Genomic DNA, 22359 nt, shown 5'->3' on the forward strand with positions numbered 1-22359 from the left:
TTGGGGCCATGATCACCCAGCGTCAGCTGCAGTGGCTGAGCCACATGATAAGGATGCCACCATGTCGGTTACCCCGCAAGGTGTTATACGGCCAGCTACATCATGGTCAACACTCAGCTGGAAGGCAAAAGAAGCGCTATAAGCATCAGATGAAGAATCTTTGAAGGAAGTGCATGATTAGACCCAAGGACCTGGAGGGGGTTGCTGCTGACCATAGCACTTGGCGACAGCTGTGTATGGACAGGTTTCATATTCAGGAGATGGAAAGAATAACCAGGAGACAGCAGAGAGCCAGGAGAAATGCAGCCATGGTTGCCACCATTACCAGCCCTCTACCACATATACATGTCCCACCAGCAGTATGGCTTGTGGGTCCAGGATAAGGACTAGGACTAGGACTACTTTTGAAGAGCAAGAGAATAATACGTGAGACAATAGAGGCAATAAAGTGTGAGAGTGGAAAAGTGTGTATGGAACCGAAGGAGATAGCAGAGGTACACGATCAATAGTTTGCTTCAGTATTCACTACAGAAAAGGATCTTGGTAATTTTAGGGATGTGTCACAATGGGGTGCTGAGAATGGACCCAAATGCGAGACACAGACACTGAAGTACAAGGAACAGGACTTGACTAGAGTAGGCACGATGCAGGATACAGACAAGGAGCAGGGACAAGAACACAGACTTGGGCTAGGTCATGGACTAGACACAGGGAACCCAGACAAGGAACTATGAACTAGGAGCCTGAGCTTGGACTCCGAGCAGAGGCTAGAAAAGGACCCAAGACCTGGGTCTTGCCTCAGGCTCGGATCCCAGAACTCGGCAATGACATGACATAGCTATGGGACAGGACGTGGCTGCCGTCTAGAGGCTTGGGGCTGCAGGCTGGGGTCTTGGTCTTGAGGCTTAAGGCTGGTGTCTTAGGTCTTAAAGGCCAGACAAGGACAGGACGGTGCAAGGATACTTCGAGGCAACTCCTGGGCAGGATGTGGAACTCTAACCCAACGGAGGCAACGGACAGGGAGGGACTGAACCAACCGCAGGGCAAGGGCAAACGGCATGGCTTACCAGACGGAGGCAAGGGACAGAGCCAACGCCAGGTAATGGCAAATGGCCTGGCTTTCCCGACGGAGGCAAGGGACAGGAAGGGAGCTGGGTCCGGGGTGGCTCCAAGACTGGAGGCGACTGGTAACCTCAGCAAGCTACTGAACAGCCAAATTCATATTTCAAAGACTGCAGTAGCCTTCCACTGGTAGGTTGCTCCAAGGCGAGACTGACGAGGTGCAAGCGAGGGTCACAGGCAAGGCTTCAGACAAGGCAAGACGAGGCGATGCAAGGCAAGGCAACAGAAGGAAAGGAAGGGATTCAGACAGGAACAATCCAGCAAACAAGCCCTGGTCTCGAAGTATTTATGAGTCTGTCCAAACCAGAATCATGTAGCTCAATTAGAGTGATCAACTGAACTGGAATCCGGACTTCACGGACCAGACCATGACATCCTCAGGCTTCGGCGAGCAGAGGCTGAGGAAGAGCTTCACTCCGAGTGAGGTAAGGACGGGTAAGTTACTTTAATAAATCTAATTACCTTAAGAGTAAGTAATAGAGGCAGCAGTTAGGGCGGTTGAGAGCTCCGTTTGCAGTACATGGAAAATCAGGGCGACCACAATCGTCCCTAATGACTACATCTGCAAAAGGTGCATCCAGCTGCAACTCCTGACAAACCGAGTTAGGGAACTGGAGCTGGGGCTGGACGAACTTCAGATCATTCGGGAGGCAGAGACAGAAATGAACAAGAGTTACAGGGAGATAGTCACCCCTAAAAGTCAGGAGACAGGTAGCTGGGTGACTGTCAGGAGAAGGAAGGGGAATAGACGGAATCAGCAGAGCAGCCCTGTGGCCATTCCCACAAATAAGTACATCGTTTTGGATACTGTTGATGGGGACGGCCTACCAGGGACAAGTTGCAGTGGTTGCATCACTGGCAACGAGATGGGACCCTCAACTCAGAAGGGAAGGGAAGGGAAGGGAAGGGAAGGGAAGGGAAGGGAAGGGAAGGGGCTGCAGGCTGGGGTCTGGGGCTGACAAGACAAACCAGCAGCCCACACTCAACCCCAAGGCTGCTTATATTCCAAGCCACAAGATGGGAATCAGGTGCCTGTGCTTAACTCAGTCAAACGAGGGACAGCTGGAAGACCCGAAGTCCTGAGTCCACGGACCGGACAGTGAACCGGAATGTGGACTTCACGGACCGGACCGTGACAGGATGACTTCCAGCTGACTGAAAAGCTTGAGCATAAAGATAATAAGGAGGCGGATGTGTTGGAGCTTTTGGAAAGCATCAAGTTGGAAAAGACACCGGGAAGGAACAAGATGTACCCCAGGCTACTGTGGGAGTCGAGGGAGGAGATGGCTGAGTCTCTGGCGATGATATTTGAATCATAACTGAGGACAGGATTAGGTACCCCTCCAAGGCTTATTGCAAAACTAACGAGGCATTGGGTCCAAGGAGACATTGTTTTGTGGATCCAAAACACAGAAGGCAAAGAGAGGTTGTAAATGGGCCATTTTCTGCATGGAGGTCGGTGAGCAGTGTGTGCCTTAGGGATCTGTTCTGGGACCATTACTCTTCGTGATTTTCACAAATTATATGGATGAGAAATTGGAGCAATGGGTTAGTAAATTTTGCTTATGGCACAATGGTCGGGGGTGTTGTGGATTGTGTAGAGGGCTGTCAGAGGGTACAGCAGGACATTTATCAGCAAAACTGAGCTGAGAACAGGCAGATGGCGTTCAACCCAGATAGGTGTGAGATGTTCATTTTGGTATGTCAAACATCATAGCAGAATATAACATTAACGGTAAGATTCTTAGCAGTGTGGATGATCAGAGGGATATTGGGGTCCGAGTCCATATGACACTCAAAGCTTCTACGCAAGTTGAATCTGTGATTTGGAAGGCATATGGTGCATTGGCCTTCATCAACAGTGGGAATGAATTTAAGTCCCAAGAGGTAATGTTGCAGCTATATAGCACCCTGGTCAGACCTCATTTGGAGTACTGTAGTCAATTCTGCTCGCCTCACTAGAGGAATAACGTGGAAACCATAGAAAGGGTGCAGAGGAGATTTACAATGATGTTGCCCGGATTACTGCTAGCATGTGCTATGAGAATAGGTAGAGGGAACATGGCCTTTTTCTCTTTGGAGCGACGGAGGGTGAGAGGTGACCTAATAGCGGTTTATAAAACGATGAGATGCATTGATCGTGTGGATAGTCAGAGGCTTTTTGCCAGGGCTGAAATGGCTAGCACGGGAGGACGTAACTTTAAGGTGCTTGGTCGCATGTACAAAGGAGATGTCAGTTGTATTTTTAATGCAGAGAGTGGTGAGTGCATGGAATGGGCTGGCTGCGGCGGTGGGAGTGGAAACAACAGGGTAGTTTAAGAGCTTTGAAAATTAGAGGTAATTCTAGGTAGTTCTAAGGTAAGAACGTATACGGCTGTGGGAGAAAAATATCAAGGCCTAACATTGTGGTGGGCACTGAGGGGCTAATGATTTGTTTTAAAATGTGAATTCGAAGTCTACAATAATTTATCTGTAACTAATGTATTCTGTGTGACTGAAATGTGCCTCACAACCGAGACATAAAAGTAACTGCATCTGCACTTCATCGTTCTGAGAATTTTTTTATGTCTGCGATTGAACCAGGTTTTTTTGAGAACTAACACTTAAGTAAAATGTGTAGCTGCTCAAGGACATATTTTTGCAACTTCACTATTGGGTGCCATTGCTGGAGTTCCACTAAAATATCAAGAAACTGTTTGCTAAGCTTTACCTTGAAGTCGTCATGCAGGATGCAGTGGACTACTTATACAGTGACGTGCAAAAGTTTGGGCACCCATGGTCAAAATTTCTGTTACTGTGAATAGCTAAGAGAGTAAAAGATGAACTGATTTGCAAAAGGCATAAAGTTAAAGGTGATACATTTATTTAATATTTTAAGCAAGATTATTTTTTTTCCATCGTTTACAGTTTCAAAATAACAAAAGAAGTAAAAAGGCCCGAAGCAAATGTTTGGGCACCCTGCACGGCAGTACTTAGTAGCCTCCCCTCTGGCAACTGGATTAGCCACTTTAGCAAATTTGGCAAATTGGATTAGACATTGTCTTCGTGGGAGTATTTGGTTGCCTCTTTGATTGGAGTCATGTGCTGCAGGGATCGGTGCTCAGCCAATGTTAGTTGTCATCTCTATCAACGATCTGGATATTGATATGGTAAACTGAATTAGTAAATTTGCGAACAATGATAGAAGTTGCACTGGACAGTGAGAATGACTGTCAGAGCTTGCAACCTTATTTGGGCCAATTGGAAACACGTGTTAAAAATGGCAGATGAAGATAATGCAAACAAGTGTGATATGTTGCAGACACGAGGCAACCTGCAGATGCTGGAATTTCAAGTAACACACATAAAAGTTGCTGGTGAATGCAACAGGCCAGGCAGCATCTCTAGGAAGAGGTACAGTCGACGTTTCAGGGCAAGTCGCTTCGTACGTCCTGACGAAGGGTCTCGGCCCGAAACGTCGACTGTACCTCTTCCTATAGATGCTGCCTGGCCTGCTGTGTTCACCAGCAACTTTTATGTGATATGTTGCAGGATGCGGATGACCCCGGAGAAGGCCAAACATAATATTTGATCGTCGAGCTCTGAAGAATGCAGTAAAACAGAGAAATCTGGACATACGAATCCATAATTCAGTGGAAGTGGTATCACGGATAGATAAGATCACATACCAATGAATTGAGTACAAGAGCTGAAATGTTATTTTGGAATTATAAAATATGGCCAGACAAATCCCAGGCTGAAACATTCAACTTAATTGCTCGGCACGGACTAGATTGGTTGAAGGGTCTGTTTCTGTATTGTAAGTGGCTATGACCCTTTGACTCCAGTTACATGGATGGGAGTGGTATTGACGTCTAATTTGCAAATGCAAGCTATTGGGGCGAGATAGTTTAACATTTCATCCGGACTGGATTGGGCAAAATGTTCATCTTCTGCTATTGTCTTCTATGACGGCACAAGTAAAGCAGGGCTTTGCGGGGGTCACCGATGTTGAGAGTAGTCGTGTCGGCGGTGTTGGTACCTTTGGTATAACATTTAGATTAGATTATTAGATTAGATTTCTGCTCATTATCAGCCTTCCGCTCTTGTTCCTCACGATGTGTGAGCATCTGATATTTTCAGTTCTTCCCAACTGCTTCCCTTACGTGGATTCAGGATATCTGGATTCTATTAGTGATGTAAGAGATTGTAGATGCCGAAATATGGATAGTTTGTCTTCTGAAATCTGATGGCTTTTGGGGGCAGGGAGTGACTATAACAAATAGATTTTAATTCAACCAGTCTGTCATTGATGAAATCTGTAGCAATGGTTATTTTCTGTAGTTATTATTTCACTTCATATTTATTACATTTATTCATGATGGGTCCAGGTATCTAATGAAGGAATTACACATGATGTATCAATTATCAACAGTACGAAACCTTCATACCCTCGTGGTTCCTTGTTCGTTCTTTACAAGTCTTTACATTCTGCTGGGAGTGCAGATGTATTTGCTATTATTAGATGTAATTTTTAATTTCGTTGCAATTCCCCAGCTGTTATGCAGACACACTTACATCAAATAATGATTCCTCGAGTACCATGCCATCATTGGAGATTTCATATATTACAATAGTTGTAGCGTTTGTAAACCGCTTTGGGATGTCTTCAGATCTTCATTGAGACAATATAAAACCATGTTCTCCCCAATAATCGTAACAAGTCCAGCTAACTGAGCAATGTCTCTGTTTCTGCTTTTGCTGTAGGTCACATCTTCGCCAGAAACACAAGGAACCATTTGCAAACGTCGAGCAAAAGTCAATATGCCCGATTTATCGAAGGATGGGGATATCATTCTCGGAGGAATATTCACCATGCATTTAGATCTATTTCATGACTTCCACTCATTTAACTTTCCCCCGAAAAGCACCATGTGCAAAAGGTGAGTTTTCCTAATGTAAACTGAAAATCTTCATTACTCCATCTGGTAGAAATTGCTTTTACCCATTCATTAGATTCTGCAGTTCAAGAAATTATTATCTTTTGAAATGTTTACATGTTGTTATCATTGAATTTTAGTCCTTCTGATACAGCGTGTTAGGATAGTACATTTAACTTTGTGCGTCAAGGTGAAATAGTTGAATTAACGTCAACATAAACGTCTCTTCTGTCTTCATAAGCGTGTTTTTTTCTCTTTGTTATTCAAAGCTTTGCTTGCCTCCCTGCAATAAAAAAAAACATCTTGGGACTAAGAACAAACAAGAGAAAATCTCTAGATGCTGGAAATCCAAGTAACACACACAAAGTGCTGGAGAAACTCAGGAGGCCAGGCAGCAACTGTAGAAAGTGTACGTTCGACTTTTCGGTCCAAGGCCCTTCAGCAGCTCTTGGCCTGAAACATCGAGTGTACTCTTCCATAAATGCTGCCTACCTGCTGTGTTCCTCCATCATTTTGTTTGTTATACAAAGAATCCAGTTTTAATGCAATTTTGGTCACTTTATTTTTCTCCATTTCGGAGACCCTAGAAAAAAAATACCTTAAGCTTTTTTATCATTAGGTGCTACGCTTTCGCTGGGAATTGGAGTAAATCAGGCACCCCAGTGCTAGAATAGAAGCTCCGTATATAAATAAAATGGGACATTCATTCATGTGCCTAATTAATAGTATTTATAATTGTTCAATTAAAGATTTATTGGTGCCCAGCCAGCAGCACTTCAAATTACAAATTCTGTGTCCACACCAGTTAATAGTTGTCCACTGTTATAATACATTTCATTCTATTGGTTATTTCATGTAGGCTGTTTGGTGTTCTTGAAGAGTGATATTATTGGCGAAGATGCAAAGGACGGCATGTGATAGAATAGGTTAGTTTTAGGTCGAAACCCTACGCTCGATTCACATCGTACATAACTAAAGACTGAAGAACAACTGGTATTGATATTTAATTAATAATCATCCTAGTCAACGTGACATAGAGGAGAGATATTGATAGTTTTGTGGCAGTCTAAAATAAAATATGTTTGGTATTTTACACGGAAGAGGAAGGGGACGAATCCAGAATACTAAATTGTGGTTGAGGTGGAGTGGTCGGAGGGAACACAAACAGAATGGTCATAAGTAAACAAGGTGAGACGAAAAATGGGAAGGAAGGGGGAGGAGAAGAAGCAGGAATTTGGGAAACAGGCCAAGTTGCATGTGGTCCTTTATAATGATGACTGCATCATCCAGCAGTGAAAAGCTTACACAAGGCGGGGATCGTAGCTTACCTGGTACACGAGAGGTGTCAACAGCTTAATGCAGGTTTTTGAGGTCTCAGATAGAGCAGTGTCATACCTAGCCATGATGCACCTCGATAGAATTGTTCTTATGATGCATTAATACATTTTTGAGTGTCATGAGGACGTGCCAGATCATGCTAGTTCTCAACGGAAACTACATTAGTGTTTCACTTTCTTCTTTATCTGCCAAGCAAACAAAATGTATCATTTTCTCAGTATGGAAATGTTTAATAATCTGCGGCATAATTTTAAGGTTAGCGAGGGGAGTACGCTTTTTGTTACAGAGTGCTGTCTACCTAGAATTCACTACTAGGGTTTGTAGTTGGGATAGATACAATTTATAGATGTTTTAGAGCTCTTGGATAGACAGAGTAATGTGCATAGTGTGGATCGATAGGGACATGTTGTTGGCAGGAACGATATTGAATTACCAGTAGAATTAGTTTAGAAACATAGAAACATAGAAAATAGGTGCAGGAGTAGGCCATTCGGCCCTTCGAGCCTGCACCGCCATTTATTATGATCATGGCTGATCATCCAACTCAGAACCCTGCCCCAGCCTTCCCTCCATACCCCCTGACCCCCGTAGCCACAAGGGCCATAGCTAACTCCCTCTTAAATATAGCCAATGAACTGACCTCAACTGTTTCCTGTGGCAGAGAATTCCACAGATTCACCACTCTCTGTGTGAAGAAGTTTTTCCTAATCTCGGTCCTAAAAGGCTTCTCCTTTATCCTCAAACTGTGGCCCCTCGTTCTGGACTCCCCCAACATCGGGAACAATCTTCCTGCATCTAGCCTGTCCAATCCCTTTAGGATCTTATACGTTTCAATCAGATCGCCCCTCAATCTTCTAAATTCCAACGAGTACAAGCTCAGTTCATCCAGTCTTTCTTCATATGAAAGTCCTGCCATCCCAGGAATCAATCTGGTGAACCTTCTTTGTACTCCCTCTATGGCAAGGATGTCTTTCCTCAGATTAGGGGACCAAAACTGCACACAATACTCCAGGTGTGGTCTCACCAAGGCCTTGTACAACTGCAGTAGTACCTCCCTGCTCCTGTACTCGAATCCTCTCGCTATGAATGCCAGCATATCATTGGCCTTTTTCACCGCCTGCTGTACCTGCATGCCCATTTTCAATGACTGGTGTATAATGACACCTAGGTCTCGTTGCACCTCCCCTTTTCCTAATTGGCCACCATTCAGATAATAATCTGTTTTCCTATTTTTGCCACCAAAGTGGATAACTTCACATTTATCCACGTTAAATTGCATCTGCCATGAATTTGCCCACTCACCCAACCTATCCAAGTCACCTGCTAACCAATTCTCCATCCACATCAATACCTTACCCCCAATACCATGTGCTTTAAGTTTGCACACTAATCTCCTGTGTGGGACCTTGTCAAAAGCCTTTTGAAAATCCAAATATACCACATCCACTGGTTCTCCCCTATCCACTCTACTAGTTACATCCTCAAAAAATTCTATGAGATTCGTCAGACATGATTTTCCTTTCACAAATCCATGCTGACTTTGTCCGATGATTTCACCGCTTTCCAAATGTGCTGTTATCACATCTTTGATAACTGACTCCAGCAGTTTCTCCACCACCGACGTTAGGCTAACTGGTCTATAATTCCCCAGTTTCTCTCTCCATCCTTTTTTAAAAAGTGGGGTTACATTAGCCACCCTCCAATCCTCAGGAACTAGTCCAGAATCTAACGAGTTTTGAAAAATTATCACTAATGCGTCCACTATTTCTTGGGCTACTTCCTTAAGCACTCTAGGATGCAGACCATCTGGTCCTGGGGATTTATCTGCCTTCAATCCCTTCAATTTACCTAACACCACTTCCCTACTAACATGTATTTCGCTCAGTTCCTCCATCTCACTGGACCCTCTGTCCCCTACTATTTCTGGAAGATTATTTATATCCTCCTTAGTGAAGACAGAACTAAAGTAATTATTCAATTGGTCTGCCATGTCCTTGCTCCCCATAATCAATTCAACTGTTTCTGTCTGTAGGGGACCTACATTTGTCTTTACCAGTCTTTTCCTTTTTTATATATCTATAAAAGCTTTTACAGTCAGTTTTTATGTTCCCTGCCAGTTTTCTCTCATAATTAGCAAAACTGTTCTATGATTATGATAAATTATGATGATTATGATTGTATAACTGTTCTGTTCCTTATTTATTTAAATTTAATTGATATCGCCCATTCAAATGCAGTGGAGAAATAATGATGAGAATTATTTGAAGATACCAGCTGCATTTACTTTATCGCGAGTCTTGATGAATGGTCTCAGCCTGAAACGTCGCCAGTTTATTGCTTTCAACACATGCTGGCTGCCCTGTTGAGATCCTCCAGCAATTGTGTGTGTGTGTATCTCAGGATTTCCAGCATTATATAATTTCTAGTGTTTCTATGATAATTTATGGGTGCCTACACACCAACACATAGCAATGTACTGTGTCGAGAGGGAAGTGAATATAACACTGCTCACGAAGATCCCGATCATTCTCTTTCAATGAATAGACTCTTATAGGGCGATGATAGAACATGTCATCACCTGAGCAGACACCATACTAGTTACAAGGACACAACAGATCCTGAGTTGCTGGAAATCCTTAAAAATGCTCACAAATTATTGGTGGAACTCAGTGCCTGACAGTGTTCGTAGTGATGATTAAACAGTGAAGGTGCGGACTGAAACCCTTTATCATAACTGGAAAGGTAGCTGCTCTCCTGCTGTGCACATTCTGCTCCAGTTCTGATGGAGGGCTTCTGTCCAAAATGTCAAGTATTCATTTCCTACCGGAGAACAACCTGATAGGTGAGTGAAGCCAGCATTTAGTGTCTGTTGTTTCTTCCTCGTTATCCACGAACTTGTGAAATGGGCTAGAAATAATGTTACTTTCCCGCCCTCTCGTATAACGTCCCATGAATCCTCCATACGGTGAAATTGAACCTATTTGGTATGTAGAGCAGGTAAAATTACCAACAATCAATATACGTCTGGAGCCAAGATCAGTGCAGAGATCATCTTGTATCGACAAGAAGAAAATTGTTCCATTTTAAATATTTCCAGATTCAGAATTGTTGAATGTCACTTCCTGATTGAATTAAGAATCTGGAGACTTCAATAAACTTATCTTATATTTATCACACAGTTTTGGGTTTGCAAGCTTCCGACTGGCGCAGACGATGATTTTTGCCATTGAAGAAATAAACCAGAATGAGAATCTGCTCCCGGGAATCACACTGGGATATGAGATTCACGATGACTGCTCGTCCTCCACGATCGCCTCAAAAGCAGCACTCGCTTTGATCAACAGAGAAGAAGAATCAATTGAATACCCCGAATGCACAGGTTCCTCCAATGTCGCTGCCATTATTGGCTGTGGTCCATCTACGAATTCCATTGTAACTGCAAGGACAATTGGGTCTTTCAGGATCCTGATGGTAATGTATCAAAATTTTGAATGCATTTTAACTAGGGCGGTACATCTCTTAATTAGCACGTACACCAACAAAATAAATATATTATTTGTGACATTACAGTCGATGAAGTATGTCAAGAATTTGATATGTCCGAGTCACAGTAATAAACATCAAGAACTTTATTACTTTATTTTTCCTCGTTAATTTTCGGTATAATAGAACCTAAAACACAGAGCATAGGAAGGTAAAGCACAGGAACATTCCCTTCATCCCATGTGCGGTGCCGAAGTAATTAAACTATTATTTAAATGATGAACTAACTGGTCACTGTTGCCCAAAAATGCCTATATCACTTTTTTCCTGCACGTTCATGAACCCATCCAAGAGCCTTTCAAAACCTGCTATCGTATGTACCCCCTTCACCATCCCAGGTGACGTATTCCATGTACCAGACACTGTGAGGAAAATCGCCCAGCATATCCTCTTTGATATATCCCATCCCTCACTTTAATGCCTTCACTATGGCATTAGAAGTAAGCACTTGACGATAGGAGAAAAGAAAATACAGGGACAATCTACTCTGTCCATGTCACATTTGTTTATATCAAACTTCTCCTCTCTGCCGTTGACCCAGAGAAAGCAACGCAAGTTTGTCAAAATTCTTGTTGGAGCTTATGCCTTCCAATCCTGGCTGCCTCCTGGTAAACCTTGCAGGCATCCGTGCCAAAGTTCGCACGTCGTCTTAATAATTGGGTGACGTGAACCGTAAGCAGAAATCCTGCTGTAGCTAACCAGTGTATTATTACATGACCGATAAATAAGTTGTTTATGCAATGTTGTAAATTATGCCAGTAACATGTTGTATATTCTTCATGTTGTAACTTCAATAACAATTACATAGAATCATAGGTAGATTCACAAAGAAACGTCAGCAGTATATCAGACACTTATAGTCTAAAGCTGGTGCCAGGTATTCATCTATTTACCTCTTTCTCAACAGGTTAGTTACTACTCCACCTGTTCCTGTCTCAGCAATAAGAAAGAATACCCAACGTTTTTTAGAACTATTCCCAGCGACCAGTACCAGTCCAAAATTCTTGCTGAACTAATAAGGACCTTCGGCTGGACTTGGATTGGAACAATTAGAAGTAACACCGATTATGGTAATTTCGGAATGCAAGGATTTGTGGAATATGCAGAGAAGTTTGGGATCTGCATTGCGTACTCTGAGTCATTTTACAGGACCGATTCGGCACAGAAAATCAGTAAAGTTGTCCAGGTGATTAAACAGGCGTTTACTAAAGTGGTAGTGGCCTTTGTTGACGATGGTGACATGCGAATATTATTGAAAGAGATGATCCGTCAAAATTTAACTGGTATACAGTGGATTGGAAGTGAGGCATGGGTGACAAGAAATGTTCTTCCGGCAGAAGAAAGAGCAGTTTATCTCACCGGGACAATTGGTCCGGCCACCCCAAGGACAGAGATAGATGATCTCAGAGATTATCTTCAGAATATCCATCCTTCCAACTTTCCTGGCAATATTATGGTGACAGAGTTTTGGGAAAGTCTATTCACATGCTCTTTTACCAGAGACAATGGGACAAGCCCGGAAAGCTCTCCAGGTCAAGTTCGGCAATGCACCGGGAAGGAGCACGTGGAAGAGTTAGAAAATGACTATTTTCCGCCGATACTGGATGGGAGTTCATACCATGTATATTCCGCGGTCTACTCCATCGCTCATGCGCTCCACAATCTGTTTACCTGCGTAGAAGGCGACAGACCCTTTATGAATAATACATGTGCGAAAATTGCAAACTTCGAGTCATGGCAGGTAGGCATGTAATTCCTTTGCTAAAGCAAGCATGTCATTAAGAAAGCTTGGAGGTCTGAGTATATCTTGAATATAAAATCTGTTCCAATTTCCTTTTCGAGTATTCAACCATTGACTATTATATTTTAGCAATGAATTTTCTTTCTGGTGGTCAAATATTTATTCCGTGAAAATGGTTTCCAATGTTTAGCATATCAATCTGTTAATAACAGCGGAATGGATCAGCTAATTAACAGAGAAGCGATCTCTCTCAATTACAGTGTGGTTCACGCTTGGAACTTTTATACAGGGTCTTGTTTGAACTATAAATATTGGCAAAATCTCTGTTTGATCTACATGTACAGCAGCTCCCAGTAGATTGTATTACACTTTATTAGGTGGTGGTGAGGGAGCAGCATCGAAGAGACAAAACAAATCGAATAGGTCTACGATTTTGCAGTTTTGCACACTCCAAGAGGAGGAGGGTGAGTTTGTACCTCAGATCTACAACCACAGCTTCTTATACCTCGGGACTGACGGCAAATAGAAATTTCTTAAACACTCTCGCCGGAATTATGTACGTTTCTGTTTCTGTTTCTGTTCCGCTTACAATATCAATGGAGAAAAACAGATTGCTGAAGGAACTCACCGGGCACGTAAATGGACAGTCGATCCAATTCCAGTCGAGCAGAACTGTGGCCCGTTGCATTTCACGAGAAGAATTAAAATTAGAATCAAGTTTATTTTCACCGGCATGTGACGTGAAATTTGTTTACTTAGCAGCAGCAGTTCATTACAATACATAATCTAGAAGAGAAAATAATAATAATAAATACAAATTAAAAAATAAGTAAACTTGTAAATCAAGTGCAGTATAATAGATCTTTTAAATCGTGCAAAAACAGAAATACCGCATATTTTAAAAAGTGAGGTAGTGTCCAAGGATTTAATGCCCATTTAGGAATCCGATGGCAGAGGGGAAGAAGCTGTTCCTGAATCTCTGAGTGTGTGCCCTCAGGTTCCTGTATCTCCTACCTGATGGTAACAGTGAGAAAAAGGGCATGTCCTGGGTGCTGGAGTTCCTTAATAATGGAGTTGTCTTTCTGAGACACTGCTCCTGAAGATGTATTTGGTACTTTGTGTCTAGTAACCAAGATGAAACTGGTTAGATTTACAACCCTCTGCAGCTTATTTTGGTCCTGTGTAGTAGCACCCTCCCCAGAGTAACTGGCAGTGATGCATCCTATCAGAATGCTCTCCAAGGTACAACTATAGAAGTTTTTGAGTGCATTTGAGTGACATGCCAAATATTTTCAAACTCCTCATGAAGTATAACCGCTGTCTTGCCTTCTTACTAACTACATCAATTTTTTGGGACCAGGTTACTTCGTCAGAGATCTTGACACCCAGGAACTTGCAACTGCTCAATCCTCTATGAGGATTGGTATGTGTTCCCTCGTTTTACTGTTCCTGATGTCCACAATCAACTATTTCGTTTTACTGACGTTGAGTGCCAGGTTGATGCTGAGGCACCACTCCACCAGTTCGTGTATTGCACACTTATACGCCTTCTCGTCACCACCTGATTTTCTATCAACAATGGTTGTATCGTCAGCACATTTATAGATGGTATTTCAGCTATGCTTAGACTCACAGGCATGTGTGTATCGAGAGTATTTGCAGTGGGTTAAGCACATACCCCTGAGATGCGCCAGCGTTGATCGTCAGCGAGAGGGATATGTTATCACCGATCCGCACAGATTATGGTCTTGCGTTTAGGAAGCTGTGGATCCAGTTGCAGAGGCCTGTGGATTGCGGGAATGATGGTTTTAAATGCTGAGCTATAGTGGATGAACAGCATCCTGAAAGAGGTGATGGTGTTGTCCAGGTGGCCTAAAGCCGTGTTGAGAGTCATTGAGATTGCATATGCCGTTGACCTATTTTGGCGATAAGGAAATTGCAGTAGGACCAGGTCTTGCTGAGGCAGGAGTTCAGTCTATTCAAGACCAATCTTTCACAGTATTTCATCACTGGCGCTGTGAGTGCTTCTGGGCGATAGTCAACACACATTATTCTTCTTAGACCCTGATATAATTGTTGCCTTTTTGAAGCAACTGGGAACTTCTGGCCCTGTCAGGGAGAGGTTGAAAACCTCCTTAAATACTCCCGCTAGTTGGTTTGCCCAGGTTTTCAGAGCCTTACCAAGTACTCCATCAGGACCTTCCGCCTTGCGAGGGTTCAGTCTCTTTAAAAGCAGCCTAACATTGGTCTCTGAGCCGAAGTTTACAGGGTAATTCAGGTGTAGCAGGGATCTTCAGAGCTGTAGTTGTGTTCTCCCTTTCGAAACGAGTATAGAAGGCGTTGAGTTCATCTGGTGGTGAAGCATCGCTGCAATTCGTGCTGTTGGGTTTCTCTTCGTAGGAAATAATGTCTTCCAGACCGTGCTAGAGTTCCTGTTTTTCCGATGTCACCTCCAAACTGTTTTTTAAAATTTTATTCAGTTTTTTTACTCTTGACTGCATCGTTGGCAATCTCAAATTACATCTCTTGTTTTTAAACGCAAACAACAGGAATTCTGCAGATGCTGGAAATTCACGCAACACACATAAAAGTTGCTGGTGAATGCAGCAGGCCAGGCAGCATCTCTAGGGAGAAGTACAGTCGACGTTTCAGGCCGAGACCCTTCGTCAGGACTAGACGAAGGGTCTTGGCCTGAAACATCGACTGCACCTCTTCCTAGAGATGCTGCCTGGCCTGCTGCATTCACCAGCAACTTTTATGTGTGTTGCTTACATCTCTTGTTTATGTGTTATTTATGCAGCACATTTCAATCATTCACGTTTACAGCAAAATTTAATCTCTATATTTTGAATGTGTATATTTATTCCGCGGTTAACGAAAAGCCTACCTTGCTTCCTTTTTCTGTCTCTTCCACCCCCCCCCCCACCACCACCACCCGCGCCCCAGTTAATGCACTACTTCCGCACCGTGAATTTCACAGCTAAGAGGGGCGAAACAGTATATTTTGATAAAAATGGAGACCCGGTTCCAAGATACGAGTTTGTGAACTTACAGGCAAATTTGAAGGGGAGCATTGACATTGTAAGCGTCGGATATTACGATGGCTCAGCTACGGCAGGGCGCGAACTAATGATGAACTTTGGAGATATCATGTGGAGTACGACTGGGAATATGGTATGGCCCGTCTTTTAACATCTATTTGCATTAGTGAAATGGGAAACGGTCTCATGTCCTAGCTATGGCCGATAAAGCCCTGAATGGAATCGCTTTATGTATTGGAAAGTCCAGTCTCCACAGTGTGGTGTATTTTCTTAAGACGTTAAGTGAACGGGGGATGAACTTATTGAAAGTGTGTGTTATTACGTTAGGTGTTGAGATCGACTGGGCAGTTGGAGCATGTCAAAGAAGGGGAAACAGTTACGAGATAAGACTCATTTCAAACTGAGTGATGCAGGCATTTCATTTCTGAGATTTTCGTGAATGTCTGCGATCTTCTGGCCCGGAGGGTGGTGAAGACAAAATTCTTAGGTATATTTATGATGGAATCAGGTAGATATTCTAAAGGAATTAAAATGAAGGGGAATGTAACATACAGCAAGTTGAAGCCAACGTAGATTGGCCATGGCCAGACTGGATGGTGGGACAGGCTCGAAGCATCGAGTACCCTACTCTCATATCACGGTGTCCTCTATTTCTCGTACCACTATAATATTTAATAATCTTGTAAACAATGCTGATAAACATCTTGGATTTGTTGATTCATACACTCATACAGTTATGGAACATTACAGCACAGAGCAGCCCCTTTTTTCCGATCACTTACAAGCCCAAGTATTAATCTGCCGTGTCTCGTCAAGCTGAACTCGGACCATAGCCCTCCATACCTTTTCTACCCATGTACTTATCGAAACATATATTGGATTTTAAAACCGAACTCGCATCCAGCTCTTCCACTGGCATTTGTTCCACAATTTCACCATCCTCACAGCGAAGAACATCTCCCTCATGCGCTCCTTAAATTTTTCACCTTCGCTATCTAACCTGTCTACAAATTCTATTCCACCCATCTTTAGAAGTAAAAGAAATCGTGCATTGATCTAACTGTAGACACCTTTATCCAAACTACCTTCAGTTTTCGACACTTCAGAGTATAAAGTAGTAACCAACACAAAACATCAGTATAACTCACGTTCTCAAGTCCAGGCAACATCCATCTACCTTTTCTCTGCACACTTTCGATCTTATTGTCATCTCTCTTGCAGGTAGGGGACATGACTGCACACAATACTTAAAGTAAGTCCTCACAAACGTTAGATACAACTTCAATATAAATTCCAACTCCGGTACTCGATACATTGATTTATGGAGGCCAATGTGCCAAAATAGAATTATGAACCTATCCATTTTTAACGCCTTTTTTCAGGAATCATGAATCCCACATCCACATCCCACATCCGACTGTTCTCCGCTGTACCCTACCTTTCACTATATAAGTCCTACCGTGGTGTCTCCTCCCAAAGTGCAATAGTTGACACTTCTCTGTATTGAATTCCATCCGCCATTTTCAGTCAATTTTTCCAGTTTGTCATGTTACCGCTGCAATCTTTCTCACTGCCCACAACGCCCCCCCCCACCCCCATTTTGTGTCATACAGAAATTTGCTAATCCGTTTTACATTGTCATCTGGATTGTTGATAAAGGTGACAGCTAAAATGGGCAGAGCACCAATCATTGCTGCGGACATTTGTCAAAGACTTTAAGTTATAGAGGGAACCATCTGCTACCACTCTCTACTTCTAGCGTGAAGCCGAAATCTAATCCACTTTGCTACCCTGTCTTGAATGCCAGGTGACTGAAATTCTTTAACCATCTTTTTCATATGAGACCTTTTCAAAGTCCTTGTTAACTTCTACGGACAAAATCAATCTTGTGTTAATCAACCTTCCTGGTAACTTCCTCAAGAAATTCTATAAGATTCCTCAGACGCGACCTACCAAGCACAAAGTCATGTTGACTATTCCTAATCAGTCTCTGTCCATCGAAAACAATTATACATCAAGTCTCATAGAATAACACCCCTGCGATTATCTCTGGCTCTCCACACTTTAAATGGTAGGCTCAACATTGTGGACTTCCTTTATTAATAGAAGAAAATTAGATATTGGACCATAAAACCATAAGATATAGGAGTAGAAGTAGGCTACTTGGCCCCTCGATTCTGCTTCGCCATTAAATCATGGACAGATCCAATTCTTCCGGTCATCCCCACTCTCCGGCTTTCACCCCATAAATTTTGATGCCCTGGCTAATCAGGGACCTATCTTTCGCAGCCTTAAGTACCGTCAGTGACTTATCCTCCACAGCCGCTTGTGGCAAGGAAAATTCCACAGATTTACCACCTTCTAACTAAAGTAATTTTTCCGCATCTCAGTTCTAACGGAACGTCCTTCAGTTATGAAATCGTTCCCCCTTCTCATAGAATGCACTACCATAGGAAATAACTTTGTCATATTTAATCTGTTCAGGGCTTTTAACCTTCGGATTGTTTCTCTGAGATCGCCCCTTATTCTCCAGAACTCCAGGGAATACAACCCAAGAGCTGACAGACGTTCCTCATACGTTCAACCTTTCATTCCTGGAATTATTCTCCTGAATCTTCTCTGAGCCTGTCTAATGTCAGTATACCGTTTCGAAAATAATGAGTCCAAAACTGCTCACAATAACTAAAGTGTGCTCTCACGAGTGCCTTTTAGAACCTCAACACCGCACCTCTGCTCTAAAATTGTACGCCTTCAGAAACGAATGCCAGCATTCTAATCACCTTCTTCACAACCGACTCATCCTCGAGGTTAACCTTGAGACTATTTTGCACAAGTACACCCAAGTCCCTTTGCATCTCTGCATTTTGAATTCTCTACCCATCTAAATAATATTCTGCCCATTTATTTCTTCCTTACACTTTTCAAAATTGTATTTCATTTGCCACTTCCTTGTCCATTCCTATAAACTCTGTCTCTGCAGGCTCCCTGTTTGCTTAACGCTACCCGCTCCTCCACCCTATCTTCGTATCATCGGCAAAGTTAGCCACAAATCAATTTTACCGCAGTCCAAATCATTGACGTGCATCGGAAAAAGCAGCGGTCCCATCACCGACCCCTGTGAAACAACACTGGTAACCAGCAGCCAGCCAGAATGGAATACTTTTGTTCTGATTCTCTGTTTCCTGCCGATTAGCCAATGCTCCACCAATGCCAGTATCTTCTCTGTAATTCCGTGGACTCATATCTTGTTTTGCAGCCTCACATGCGGCACCTTGTCAAAGGCCTTCTAAAAATCCAAGTATACCACGTCTACTGTATCTCCTTTGTCAACCCTGGTTGAAATTTCCTCAAAGAATTGCAGTAGGTTTGTCAGGCAGGATTTTCCTTACAGGAAATCATGCTGGCTTTGGCCTATCTTGTCATGTGCTTCCACGTACACCATAATCTCATCCCTAACAATTGATTCCAACAACTTCCCAATCAAAATGTCAGGTTAACAGGACAATAGTTTCCTTTTTGATGTCTTCCAGCCTTCTTAAATAGCAGAGTAACATTTGCAATTTTCCAGTCATTCGGTACAGTGCCAGAATCTATCAATTCTTAAAAGATCTCTATGTTTTCTATGTTTCTATGTTTCTAAATCTCATGTTTCTCACGGACATTTCTACTATTATTCGGGAACCCGCAATGTTTGCACAAGCCTCGCACAGAATCCGCTGGAACGCCTTTTCAGGCCCGGGGGATTGAATGCCTTAATATGCCCCAATAGTGCAAACACCTACCCCTCTGTAATCAACAAAAGATCCAAAGGAAAGGCAGATGTGCTCAAGGCATGGATAGAAACATGTTACTGTCGCCATTAGTGACGACTGCTGGCAGGAGTGCTGGCCTATCAGCACAGTATTTCGTGGTTATTTTAGACGTGACAGAGCTGTGGGGTTTAGAGTGGAGAGGTGACGATATTCATCAAGGAAATTGTCACGGCTGTGCTCAGTCTGGATAAATTGGACGATTCGTTTAGTGATGTATTATGGGTGGAACTGAGTAATAAGAAAACTACGACCACGTTAATGGGGCTATATTACAGACCACGCAACAGTCCGTGGATATACAAGAACAAATTTGCAGAGAGATTGCAGATTGTTGCAAGAAGAATACGGTTATAATGGTAGGTAATTTTAACTTTCCACATATTGACAGGGACTCACATACTACGGAGTAGATGGAACAGAGTTTGTCAGCCGTGTTCAACGAAGCTTCATCCATCAGTACGTAGAAGTCCCAACGAGAGAATGTGCTTGATTACTATTACAGAATGAGGTAGCGAAGGTGAAAGAATTACACGTTGAGGAACACGTAGCGTCCAGTGAGCACAATGCGGTTACTTTCATAGCAAATATGAAAGACGATCCGTCTGGTCCGTGGGTTGAAATTCTAAATGATAAAAAAGCCAATTTTAATGGTATTAGAAAGAATTTTAATGTGTGGATTAGGACAGGTTGCTTTCTGGCAAAGGTGTACTTTGCAATTTAGAAACCTGCTGAACTGAAATTTTGACAGTATACAGTTTGCATGTGCAAGTCTAATTAAAAAGTAAAGATAGCTCATGCAATGAACCTTACTCTTCAAGCGATCGATTCCCCACTTAAGAGGAAATGGAACGGAGATGTACAGCAGGCATGAGCAGGTTGGAACAGATGCGGTGCCTATAGAGTATAATATAAGAGAACACTTCAGAACCAAATCAAAAGGGTTAAAGGAATGGATGAGTTTGCCCAGAAAACAGGTCAAGAAGATTCCTGATGGGTTCTGTAGATCTGTTAAGAGCAAAGGGATAGCACAGGACAAAATATGTCGTCTGGGAGATCAGAACGGTAATCGATGCGTAGAGCCAAGAGAGATGGGACCGATATTAATTGATTTATTGCATCTGTATTTACTCAGGAGACGGACGCAGATTATATAGAAGTGGGGCAAAGCGGCATCAGCTTAATGGAGCTTATGCAGTTTACAGAGGAGAAGTTGTTTGCGGTCTTGGGGAAAATAGTCGGAATACGTCCATAGCGCTTGACAAGGTGTTTCTTCGGAGTCTGCGGAGGCAAATGTCAAACTGGCAAGGGCCTTAGCAAATAATATTGTCCAAGGGCCATATAATATTGTCCAGGTAACTCATTTCAACGTTCGCTGGATAATAAATTTTCTTTTACTTTAGATATTCAATTTCAAGCTTAGCTTGTTAAATGGTGCATGTGAACATCCAATAGATACCTATTTTCTGTTGTTTCAGATCCCACAGGCAATTTGCTCCGAGCCCTGTCTTGCTGGAACAAGAAAAGTCAGCCAGAAAGGGCAGCCGATATGTTGTTTTGACTGTGCAGAGTGCACGGATGGTGAAATCAGCAATGTCACTAGTAAGTGCAAAGATGAAGAGCAATGTCTCTCGATCCCTGTATTAGATGTTCACATTTGTTTTCATATCAGATGAATATCTTTTTTTCCAGATTCCATTGATTGCATCAAGTGTCCCGCGGAGTATTGGTCCAATCAGGCAAAAACAAAATGTGTTCTCAAGAAAGTTGAGTTCCTTTCCTTCACTGAACTTCTGGGCTTTGTTTTAGTCACGCTTGCTCTAATGGGAATAGGTTTTACAGTGGCCATCGCTGTGATTTTCTACCGGTATCGGGAAACCCCAATGGTCAAAACAAATAACTCCGAACTCAGTTTCCTGCTCCTCTTTGCCCTCCTGCTTTGCTTTATTTTCTCCCTCGCCTTCACTGGAGAACCGTCCGGCTGGTCATGCATGTTGCGCCACACGGCTTTCGGAGTTGTGTTCGTTTTTTGCATTTCCTGCATTTTGGGCAAAACCATACTTGTCGTGGTTGCCTTTAAAGCAACTCCTCCCAACAGCAGCGTGATGAAGTGGTTCGGACCGACGCATCAACGTCTGGGTGTCTTCAGTCTTACCTTTTTGCAAGGTTTAGTGTGCGTTCTGTGGGTAAGTGTGTCACCACCCTCCCCACTGAAAAACATGTGTCATTACAGAGACATCATTATTCTAGAATGTAACGTGGGCTCATTGACCGCCTTTTACTTAGTGTCGGCCTACATTGCACTGCTGTCCATCGTGTGCTTATTGCTTGCATTCCTTGCCCGGAATCTACCAGACAATTTTAACGACGCCAAGTACATCACTTTCAGCATGCTGATCTTTTGCGCTGTTTGGATAACTTTTATTCCAGCTTACGTGAGCTCTCCAGGAAAGTACACCGCGGCTGTAGAGGTGTTCGCTATCTGGGCATCAAGCTTCAGTCTGCTCCTGTGCACTTTTGCACCAAAATGTTACATTCTATTACTGAAACCGGAAATAAATACGAAGAAATGTATGATGGCTAAAGGGACTTCATTGTAAATGCCAGCTTCCCTTTATATTATCGTCACATTCATGTGTGCAGTCCTCATTCATTAAACTACGATTGGAATCGTTTGATACATTCGAAATTCAATTACCCATGATTAAACTTTGGAGCAGACCCGATGGGAGAATGGCCTACTTCTGCTCCTATATCTTATGGACTTATGGTCTTACATAGATATGTAACATTGTATGAATTTAAAACAAGTGTTTAATAATTTAAAACCTGTTGCAATATTTTTG

The 22359-nt window shown here is 42.7% G+C and overlaps 1 protein-coding gene across 1 annotated transcript; it reads left to right on the plus strand.

Annotated features, from left to right (window-relative positions):
- Positions 1–10577: 10577 nt before the first annotated feature.
- On the plus strand, positions 10578–22113 carry LOC140196977 (extracellular calcium-sensing receptor-like). The gene is made up of 5 exons (XM_072256913.1): positions 10578–10850; positions 11830–12663; positions 15610–15837; positions 20992–21115; positions 21206–22113. The coding sequence occupies exons 1-5, from the start codon at positions 10593–10595 to the stop codon at positions 22111–22113; spliced, it is 2352 nt and encodes a 783-aa protein (XP_072113014.1). The 5' UTR covers positions 10578–10592.
- The last annotated feature ends 246 nt before the right edge of the window (positions 22114–22359 follow it).

The sequence above is a fragment of the Mobula birostris genome, chromosome 4 (assembly GCF_030028105.1).
Source record: "Mobula birostris isolate sMobBir1 chromosome 4, sMobBir1.hap1, whole genome shotgun sequence".
Taxonomy (NCBI): Eukaryota; Metazoa; Chordata; class Chondrichthyes; order Myliobatiformes; family Myliobatidae; genus Mobula; species Mobula birostris.